Here is an 11,496-nt window from a genome sequence, read left to right as displayed (position 1 = left end):
TCAATTGCTTCGAAATTTACATTGCAAAGAAAAGGCCAGCAGGTGACTGGGTTCTTTCATTCTACATTGATCTGTTTCCAAATCAAGTGGATGGGCTGCACTCTGAAGCGGATGGAGATGGTTCCTTGGTTAACAAAATGGCAGAGACCACATGATGCAATGGGGTCTTAGACAGGTGAGTGGATTGAGATGGGCATCGACGTTGGCATTTATGGATGACCAGTACGTGGAACCACCCTGTTACATATGGTTGTTTCATGGTCTACTTGATTGTTTTGATGAAAAATGAATCTAGATAGAATCCTCAGTTTTCTTTAAGGGTGTAATTGTAAATAAAAATAATATTTAACAAACAATTCATAAATAAGTTTAGTTTTTATTAATTTATTATTAATAATCACAAATAATATTTCATGATTCGTTAAATAAATTAATATAATAAAATTCATTTATGTTTTATTCATTCACATTCGAACATGTAAATAAACAAAATTTAACGAATAGATTCGATTTTTATTTATTTATTTTGTTTAATAAACGATTATTAATATCATTTCAAATTTATTAATTAAATAAATAAATCATAAATATAATAAAATTTATTTATATATTGGGCAACTGCTTTTAATGGCATAAAAGTTGCAATTTGTACAATTTCTTGTTGGATTATGATGTGCAATCAGGACAAAATTAAACTCTTCGACTAAATCTAATAATTTAAAATATAATACAATAATATAATATAAAATATAATATAAAAAGGTAAAAAATAGTATAATTTAAAATTTTTAATAATAATTATATATAAATTTAATAAAATAAAAAAATATATTTTATATTTTTATATCGATATGTAATTTTAATATAAAAATATAAATTTTAATATTTTATATAATATAAATATACTAATTATCAAATATATTTTCAGCTTTAACGAAAAAAAATCTGTAGGAGAGGGAAGCCAATTTAGCCAAGTGAGAAATGAAAAAGCAGCTGCACCAGCTAAGAGGATGGTCTGGTGCAGCGGCAGCTTTGGAAAGAGGGGGGTTTGCTTAAGCAGTGAAACAAGCAGGGTTGTAAAGCGACAGGGACACCTATTGCAAGCAAAGCACCTAACAACAGTCTGTTTCATGTTTTCTTCAGATCCCTAATCTGTAAGTTGAAACACTTGTAGAATGTAATCCATCAACTGACTGCATAATGAGCTTGAGACCTAATTCCCTACCGTTTTATTTCTCTCAAGTTCATATGAATCATCCCCGTTTTATTTTTAATCTTAAAAATACTTATTAAGAATTCTGAAATTTAATTTAATTAATTTATATAATTATTTTTAAAATATAATATTTAAGAGATTTAAATTTTAAATTTTAATATTTATAATTTATTTTTTTATTTTTAAATTGTAATATAAAAATATTTTAATATCAAATAATAATTTTTTAAAATACACCTAAACTATTTTATAGTTTTTAACGATCTAATCCCAAATTAAGGTTAATCACATTTGAAGCATATTAGTACATTTTGTTTGCTATTAGAAATTTGAAAAAGAATTTTCTTTACATAAAATAATCAAAAGAATGGTATTTTTTTTATTTTTAAATTATATTTTTTATAAAAATCAATTGAAAGTTTAGGTTAAACATTATTACATTATTTGGCAAAAAAAAGATTATTACATTATGATGGTATAAAGAAAAATCGAAATCCACAACTAGGCTCGATCCAATTTATACGATGAAACTGCCCTTCAAGATTCCTCCTTTCTCTCGAAGAAAAGGGGTGTCCCATCTTCTACGGGTCGGGCACCACCCTACCAGAGGGCATCTGTCCCTTTCAAGTGGGTGACAGGTGAAAGGAGCATCAAGTTAAGATCATTTTAACCACAGCATGACACGCGTCAGATTCCCCCGTGAGATGGGACCCACTTCTCCCCCGTCTTTCCTCTCTTTCGCGGCATCCCACGTGACCTAAAATGCATGTGTCACACAATTAATGCACAGAGGGAAGATCTAGTTAATTGTTTTACCCAATTGTTTTTTGCCACGTCGCCAGCCGTTACCCCTTCTCACGTGTACTTTGGCAGTCTTAAGCAATTACACTTATCCATTTCACACTAGCTTTCTGCTGTTCGGCTTTGCATTAACGAGCTTGCTTATCAGCTAATCTCATGTTAGGGGAATCTAAACCTTATTCTATTACGTCTAAGAGGAACGCTCTCTTGCCTGCAAAGTTTAGACTTTGAGAGAGAATCTATAGAGAGAAGAAACCTAGTAAACCAACAAAAAACATGGGAACAAAGGAACAAACTAACAAGCATAAAACAGAGCAATCTGTTTCTTTCCCTTCTTCTCAAATTTGGAGTCATTTTCTGCAACTGGGTCACTTTGATTTGGCTCAAGCTACCTTTTTTACATATGGGTTTTGTCTCTTATGATAGCTAGTGGTGGAGAAATACAAGGGAATTCAGATTGAAAGTTTCAAAACTATGTCTTTTAAAAGCAAAGGAGAGCAGTCTACTACAAGTTTTATATCAAAGAAATGGAGTTTTCTTCTTTGCTTTGGCTGCTTCTGTGCTGGAATGCTCTTCACCATTAGGTATCCAGTTTTTATTTTATTTTATTTTTTTTTAAGTTTAAAACTTTTGCTTTTCCATTTCTTGAAACCAAAATTTGTCTTCCTTTTAATCTTGTTTTAAGATTTATATTTAGCTAGATTTTGCTTTATTTCAATGGTTAAACTATGTTAGTTTCTTTTGGAAATAGATTTTGTTTATTTTCTGAAGATGGGTTGTTTTGAATTATTAAGAATTTTTTGTTATCACGTATCAGTGTTATTCAAGCTTGTGTTTTTTTTTTAGTTTCATAAATTTCTTTATAAGAGATAATCAGTGGGTCTCCCTTATTAATTGTGCCTATCAAGGCAAATTGGATCCAACTTTTTTTTTTCTATATTTGGGAAACAAACAATAATGGTCTGATGTGATATTAAGTTCTTAAGGTTTCAATATTTTCTTTTTTTAAAGAAGGATCCGAATTGACAATTCAAGTTTTATATTGATACAAAGGTTCAGCATTTCAGGTTTGCTACTTTAATTTATAAATTTGAATGAAAAACATTGCAGTCTTGTTATCCATGGTCCAGTGAAATCTTCATCCATAATTAGCATTCAAGCCATTTTCAACATTTCATGGCAGGAACAACTCTGACACATGCTATACATAGCTTTAATAATGGTTTAACATCTGGTTCTTGTAACTGAGACTCTTTGAATGAGATTGTAGAGGCACATAAACCTCTTAAAGTGTTTTTAAGTTTTAATGCTTCTATCTCATTATGTGGCTTTTATTGACTTAATTGAAAATTTTGTTTGACAGGTTTATGTTTTGCATTACGGTTAAAAATTTGGTTTCATTTGTTTATGAAATGGTTCTATACTTGAAGACGTTATTGGGGTAAGATATGATGGCTTATTAATTTGTAAAATTGGTAACAGGATGGGGACTGTTCCTGAATCTAAAGGTATCATGCGGATAACTGCAGTAGAGACTGAAAAATTAAAACTAATTTCAGAGGGTTGTAATCTAAAAGCTGTGAGTATCTTAACTACATCATATAAAACTTTTTTGTTAATCCGTCGGAGTTTTGCAGTTTTTAAGCTGATTGGCTTCCTTCACTTGTTTCAGAAAGAAGAAAAGCTTGTATCCAAGGATATCATTGGGGAGGTTTTTAAGACTCACCATGCTATACAGTAGGTGTTGCTTTTCTCTAGTTATGCTTGATTTGATTGTGAATTGGCTTGATCAATGAAGTTATCATGTTGTTTTCAATGCAGGACATTGGATAAGACTATTTCAAACTTAGAGATGGAATTAGCTGCTGCAAGGGCAGAACAAGAATCCTTACTCAGTGGTTCCCCATTATCCACAGATGTGAGTAGAGCTAAATCATCTAGGATGAGAAAGTATCTGATGGTTATAGGAATCAATACAGCTTTTAGCAGCAGGAAAAGAAGAGACTCAGTTCGTGCCACATGGATGCCACAAGGTTGTTGGATTCATGCTTTCCTTACCTTATTTGCTCTCATGCCATTATGATTCCAGAATTAAATCCCTTTGCTTGTTCCTTTCCAAAACTAATGGAAAATAGGTAAAAAGAGGAAGAAAATGGAGGATGAAAAGGGCATTATCGTTCGCTTTGTTATTGGTCATAGGTGAGCTTTAATTTCTCTTTTTATTGTATTTTTTTTATTAGTGAACAAGTATCATGTTCCTTCAGCATGTTTTTCTTACTTTGACATGCTGATCTCCCTCTCAAGCACAACATTGTAAATTTGCAGCCCTCCTGTTGGGAACAACTACATTTTCCACTGTTCTTAGTTTATTATCTCGGTTTCATTCTTTATTGCCTTTTGAATCTTTATGAACTACTAGTTTGAGCATGAGAAGGCATAAATACAGAAGACAAAGAGATAAGAAGAAAAGTAAGAAAATATAGACAGAAAGATAGATGTATTAGAGAGAGAATCGGATTCAAATATTCACACATTCAGAATCAAATGAAAGATAAAAGAACCACTCATTTAAATTACAACCATTTAACCATAGTTCTAACAAATAGCAACTCTAAATATAGTAAATAATGCTATAAAGATGGTTCTACATCTACTAGTTAACAGAAACCTTTAATTTTGGTTGCTGAACTTTGCATGTATTTCTCCTCAAATACAATGGAACATATATAAGACAGCTTCGGCTTCCACGGGATGGCTTGATGTGCCTTTATTGTTTTTCTTGTGGTCTCCTCGATAAACACTCTAAATTGTGCTATAAGCAACTAAATTTACTTTTATAGATTCTTGATTTGAAAATTTTTAAGTCTGTTTCTGAAATCTTATTTATAATATACATGGCAATGTTTACTTTTATGTATTCATTTTTTCTATGATCCAGTGCCACAACAGGTGGTATTTTGGACCGAGCAATTGAAGCAGAGAATAAGAAGCATAGAGACTTCTTGAGGCTGGTACTGTTAATCTCTTTTCTATAGGCTATTCTGCTATAAATATGCTAGCTTCTTTAAGAACATTCCGTTACTATTTACCCTGAGAAAAAAATTGATAAGTGAACTGAGTAATGTGTCGTTTTACATGTGAGCAGGACCATGTTGAAGGGTACCTTGAATTGTCTGCAAAAACTAAGATATATTTTGCTACCGCTGTTGCTTTATGGGATGTAGATTTTTATGTCAAAGTTGACGACGATGTCCATGTAAATATAGGTAAGTTCGCAATCAACAACAGAAGGATTAGTTTTTCTTACATTTACCCTCATGTGTAGCCTTTGCTCTTGGTCAATGTTTATCTTACATGTTTCTGTGAGAATTACGATACTCGTTGCAGTTAACAGTAATTAAATGTTTCCTTGTCATTTTAGTCCTGATCTCCTGTAAAATTGCTGCAGCAACACTTGGAGAAACTCTAGTTAGACACCGAAAGAAACCACGTGTCTATATCGGGTGCATGAAATCTGGTCCGGTCCTCTCTCAAAAGTGAGCCATATTATCTGGTTCCTTTTCTTCTGCAAAAGAATTCTGGTTTACTTAATTGTTATGTTCTGGAACAGGGGGCTGAGATACCATGAACCTGAACACTGGAAATTTGGCGAGACAGGAAACAAGTATTTCCGGCATGCTACTGGACAGTTGTATGCCATTTCAAAAGATTTGGCCACATATATATCAATAAACCAGTAAGATCAAAGAGCCATGTTTATGTGTTGATCCGAAGACCTGTCCCTCAGTGTTGTAATTGTTGTACTAATGATGATTATGTCAGGCACGTTCTACACAAGTATGCTAATGAGGATGTTTCGCTGGGTTCTTGGTTTATCGGACTCGATGTGGTGCATATTGATGATCGGAGACTATGTTGTGGCACGCCGCCTGGTAAGGTCTTAACTGGTCCGAAATATTGTGAATCATGGTAGTTATTATATATTGAAAAAAACATACCATCATTCTCTCAAATCTCATGTGAGCCATAAGCAAGGAAAGCTTGCTGCATTTTCCATTTTTGCCTGATACATGCCATGAAATCTGTTTGGTCTAACCAAATATATTCTGAATGCAGATTGTGAGTGGAAGGCTCAAGCTGGCAACATCTGTGTTGCATCCTTTGATTGGAGTTGCAGTGGAATTTGCAGGTCTGCATATAGGATTAAAGAGGTTCATCAGAAGTGTAGGGAAGATGAGAATGCTTTGTGGACTGCTACTTTCTAACAGGCAAATGTGCAGATGATAACCTGGGGTGATGACCAGACATGAGCAAATGCTGCAAATCTGCAAAATCTTCTTCTGTTGTTCAATCAGTATAGAAAATATCATATCACAGGAGAGAAAGAGAGTGAGAGAGCATTGAAATGGGGGCCTTCACATTATTTTTGTACAGGGCCATTGTGGTTATAGCAGCCCGAAAAGGAAGTGGCTGTGACCAACCACCCATTCTTCGGTCAGGCTTGAGGGACCATTTGTAAATCATCCATTTCTGCAACCATGAGAAAAACATTCTCTTCTTTTGATCTCCTTAATCATCCATTCCTGATATCATTTTATTTTTATTTGGAATTATTGAATAGCACAAAGGTTGAGAATGCTTTGTGAATTGATGTTACCCAAAGTTGTTTTGGACTACAAACTCAATACCAAGAGAGGAAGAATCCAAAATTTTCAAATCCAATTAAGATTTTGATCAAATTTTATTTGGTTTATAATGCCAATATCATGAGAATTCAAAAATAAGACTTGCTTATTTCATCCATTATGCATAAGAAATCAATCTTTTTATATGATATTTATGATTATCGTTACTTGATATTTTGTGAATTTTCTTAAAATTTAAAAATAAATATTTTATATTTTTATATTAATATAAATTATAATGTGTAAAATATGATATATAATTTACTATTCACGCATGACCGAACGCGAATCAAAAATGGGTTTTGGCGTAGGCATTGCGGACCTACACGTGTCAACAAAACAACTTATTTGACAGAACCAACCGACCTTTGAAAAGAGTGCTACTTGCAGTTTTCTTTTTATTTATTTTTTCTTACATCGAAATTCAGTCTTACTCTTTCGATCACTCTTTCTTTCTCTCTTTGATTGCAGATTTTCTCGCTATGGCTAAGAGCTCCTTTAAGTTGGAACACCCTCTCGGTTCGTGTTTCTCTTTTAAATTTCTCATTGAAATTCTTGTGAAACCCTAATTTCAGTATTTCCCCAATGAATCAACTTTTGAAAATTTCTTTCTTTTATCTGGGTTTTTTTGTTCCTTTTCTTTTTCTTTGTTGCCAATCTTCGTTTTTATATTGCTGTTGCTTTTCCAGGAAGAGGCAATTTTGAACGCCCAATTTATAAAAAAAACAATTTCCCATTGAAATTCTTGTGAAACCCTAACTTCAGTACTTCCCAAATCAAGAAACTTCAACTTTTGAAAATTTCTTTCTCTTATCTGGTTTTTTTTTCCTTTTCTTTTCTTTGTTGCAATTCTTTGCTTTTACGTTACTGTTGCTTTTCCGTTAATAGAAACAATTTTGAACACCCAATTTAGAGAAAATAACAATTAATAATTAGGGTTTAGAAAAAAGGGGTTATCATGTTATTTTTGTGATGTTAAAGTGTTTGTTTTTTTGCCAGAAAGGAGGCAGGCTGAAGCCGCTCGCATAAGGGAAAAATATCCGGACAGAATCCCAGTATGTCATGTTTGGTTGCTGTGTCTTTTAATACAACTTTTATTTGTTTTCTTCTATGATTAAAATGTTACATTGGTGTTTAATTGTTTGATGTAGGTAATCGTTGAAAGGGCAGAGAAGAGTGATGTGCCTGATATTGATAAGAAAAAGTCAGTTATTGTTTCTCTACTTGTTTTATTCTTAAGAACTTTGATATTATTGATTTAATTTGCTTATATATTTGGGTTTCATTGATATGTCGTACACTTCAAGCTGTTAAAAATCTGTAAAGTAATGGTGGTATCAAATCTTAGTTAATCAATGCTTTGAAATGTAAGTGATCTCTTCTAGTAGTTTTTTTTACAGACTGTCCAAATTTGTCTTCTTTTTGTTGTGTTGCAGTTGTGATTTTGGTTATTGGGTTCTCTAAATTTTTGAGTTGTTTATTCTTATGGATTCTAACTAATGTGGATCAAGGGATTCTAACTAATGTGGATCAAGATTTCCTAGCTAAAGAAAGAGTTGTCAACCATTTCTAGATGGGTTTTTGTTTAGGAAGGAAAGATATCATAGAAATAATCTCATCATGTGCATGAACTTGTATGCTTTCAATGTGATTTAAGGAATCTTTATTTATACTAGTTTTTAAAGTTTGCCTAGTTTAATTTTTGTGAATTTATGTACCTGCATGTTTGGTATTTGCCCCCGGTGGAAGAGCAGGAAGTCTTTTAAGTATGCTATTAGTTATGGCAGCCAGAGAAAATGGATATGTTAATGATGTTTGGTAGGTAATTTTTAATGATCATATCTATTTTCTATTACCATCTGAGTTGACACTTTTTGTTGGATATGATGGGACTGTTTCATATTTTGATGAATAAACCATATTCTATGATGAGATGGTGTCTTTAATATGATCATTGATTCGATGTTTTCCTTTTGGAACCTGATTCTAATTTCTGAAAACTGATACTCCATTCATTCCCTGTATTTCACTTTTTTTTCATTTGAAACTGAAGGTTCTCCTTTGGAATTAACGCAGATATCTGGTTCCTGCTGATCTAACCGTAGGCCAATTTGTCTATGTTGTCCGGAAGAGGATTAAGCTTACTCCTGAGAAGGCTATATTCATTTTTGTGAAGAACATTCTACCACCAACCGGTGAGATGAGCCTTTTAGATATGTCACTCCTCATGTTATATTTCCTATGTTACCAGTTTTCTTAAATGGTGTATTGTCAATGTTGGTGTAGCTGCTATGATGTCTGCCATATACGAGGAAAACAAGGATGAAGATGGCTTCCTTTACATGACTTACAGTGGGGAGAACACATTTGGGATCATTGAGGCATATGATGAAGGGATATCCATATGAATATGAATTGCAAAAAATAAAATCAGTTTAAGATGTAAATACTCTGTTGCTGCCTGCTAGCTCTTGGTGGATGATGTTGCCTTGCCTATTATTAGTTCAATATTCTTTGGCAAAGGGCCTCCTCTGACAATTTCTTTTAAAGTTGGTAACTAAATTTATATGAGCTAAACAACTTTTGCTTTGATATGTATGTGTGCTATGTTGGTTTGATCGTGTAAGTAGCCAAAAGCTTTATGCAAATTAGGTATGGTATCTTGATCAAATTTCTTGAAATTTCTTTTTGTGCATTCAAAGATTTAATGATGTCAGCATTTTTTATCGTGAGCCTTCCCTTTTTTTTTATTCAACAAAAGAGAACATAATTTAAAAATAAAAAAAGGATTATAGTTGTTAAAATTTAAATTTAAATTTTGTTAAATGTTATTTGTTAAATAAAATTACATGATCTAATTGAATTCTAATCTATGCATTTGAACAACAAGCCACCTGTTATCATGCTTTAGATGAGGACAAAAGGTTTTAAGATTAGGATAGGAACCATCAATTTAATTGTTACAAGTATCCCAGCCTCTATGACGAAATTCATTAGTCCTTTCAGATTGGTGTAAATAGTAGGATTGTTTTTTTTTTTTTTACGTGAGTGATTTTAAGTTCAAGTGCAGTAAGTGATTTTTTATTGAAATTATTTCAATTTATAATCATAATTTTTTAAATTATTGAATATGGCTTATTTTATCTTAATATTAGAATTAAACAATCTATTTATAAAAAAATAAAATAAAATAAAATTCCAACATAAGGACAAATTTCGAATAAAATCAAACTGTAACCGTTGTCATGTGTCAACTCATCTTGAAGGTTTGTAATAATTAGGACTTTCGACTTGATTAATTGGTCTTGGCTTAGAATAGTAAGGATATATATCCAATCCCCATGAATTATTGTTATATCCATAATTTACAGCCATTTTTCTCAATCGGATCCCCAACCAATTGCCCCTGCATCCACGTACCATGTTGTATTACATTCTTTTGATTGTAAACCACTTGAAATTAGCCTGGAACTTCTTGCTTAACAATTCCTTGTTCCCTAATATTTACGACAAGCAGGATGATCATCAGCCAGGCCGTGCTCATCAACAACTTGGCATAGTCAGATACAAGTCGAAGCTGCAGCAAAAACAGTGTTACTTTGACGATGCCGACGGCGAAGAAGAAGAAGGTTGTGCCGTGTGCCTACGGAAAATTGAAGAAGATGATGAGATGAGAGAGTTGAAATGTAATCACCTTTTTCACAAGGTTTGCTTGGATAGATGGCTTGGTTACAGCCATTCTATAACTTGTCCCATTTGCCGCACTTTCTTGACTCCTCCTAACCAATCGTCGGTACTGCTGAAGTTCTAACGTTTAACTACTACACTTTCACCTCCAACCACCGCCAAAACTGGTGGCTAAAGTTCTTATTTACAATCCTTTTATAGGTATATAAACGAATCAAATATGAATAAATAAATTTATATATGTGATTTGTTTGTTTATTGTTCAGTAAAAAAACTATTCATTATGTTCAAGTTTAGTTCATTTAAATGATACGACGTTCACATTTGATTTGTATTTAATTCATTTAAATTAAAATGAATATATTCATAAATATATATATATAAATGAATATGTTCATGAATAATAAATAAATATATTTATAAAAGAATAAAAACTATACTCAAATAAATTTAAACAAATAAACATACAATTACAAAATTAAGACAAACGAACAATAAAAAAATATAAATGAAGCTTAAGCAAACATAAATAATAAAATAGGTTGAAAGAGTGGAAGTGTTAAGATAATAGGATAAAAAATAAAAACTTAATATTATTATTATTGAATAACAAACAAACATAAAATGAACTTTAAATAAACAAGTTTTTAATAAATTTTAAATCGAATTTTATTCATGAATATTAATTAACAAAACAAATCTATGCTCGTGTTTGTTTCATTTAAAAAAGTATATAAAAATATTATTCAAGATCACTTGCTAAATTTAATAACAAATATAAATAAACAAAAACTAAATATCTTTACGAACAATTCATAAAAAACTCTATCTATTTATATCATATTCTTTATTTAAATACAATCAAGATATTATATAAAATAATTATCATCATCTCTTATCAATCATTATATACATCTAATATAACCTTAAATACCAAAATATAAATCACACTCCTTACCTGACAGCGGTAAATGAAACAAATTCTAACATGAGGTATGGACCGAGTAGAATTATTTTTTATATAAATATATTTTTGAAGACTTTTTTGAATCATCCAAAATTTTGAGTAAATATGATAATTTTAAATATAATATAAAAATGATATTA

The 11,496-nt window shown here is 31.6% G+C and overlaps 2 protein-coding genes and 1 pseudogene across 2 annotated transcripts; all 3 read left to right on the top strand.

The window, feature by feature from the left end:
- Positions 1–2,121: 2,121 nt before the first annotated feature.
- On the top strand, positions 2,122–6,620 carry LOC111282002 (putative beta-1,3-galactosyltransferase 2). The gene is made up of 11 exons (XM_022869866.2): positions 2,122–2,601; positions 3,500–3,596; positions 3,690–3,754; positions 3,839–4,050; positions 4,153–4,216; positions 4,956–5,028; positions 5,163–5,283; positions 5,466–5,553; positions 5,628–5,753; positions 5,840–5,949; positions 6,134–6,620. The coding sequence occupies exons 1-11, from the start codon at positions 2,492–2,494 to the stop codon at positions 6,280–6,282; spliced, it is 1,215 nt and encodes a 404-aa protein (XP_022725601.2). The 5' UTR covers positions 2,122–2,491; the 3' UTR covers positions 6,283–6,620.
- A 446-nt stretch (positions 6,621–7,066) lies between these two features.
- Positions 7,067–9,294, top strand: LOC111282003 (autophagy-related protein 8C-like). Its single transcript, XM_022869868.2, has 5 exons — positions 7,067–7,221; positions 7,702–7,757; positions 7,854–7,906; positions 8,779–8,897; positions 8,989–9,294. The coding sequence occupies exons 1-5, from the start codon at positions 7,185–7,187 to the stop codon at positions 9,108–9,110; spliced, it is 387 nt and encodes a 128-aa protein (XP_022725603.1). The 5' UTR covers positions 7,067–7,184; the 3' UTR covers positions 9,111–9,294.
- A 697-nt stretch (positions 9,295–9,991) lies between these two features.
- Positions 9,992–10,630, top strand: LOC111281484 (uncharacterized; annotated as a pseudogene).
- Positions 10,631–11,496: the final 866 nt, after the last annotated feature.

The sequence above is a fragment of the Durio zibethinus genome, chromosome 5, assembly GCF_047325235.1.
Source record: "Durio zibethinus cultivar Kanyao isolate XHJ-2024 chromosome 5, ASM4732523v1, whole genome shotgun sequence".
NCBI classification, from domain to species: Eukaryota; Viridiplantae; Streptophyta; class Magnoliopsida; order Malvales; family Malvaceae; genus Durio; species Durio zibethinus.
This window is presented reverse-complemented; position numbering and strand designations above follow the sequence as displayed.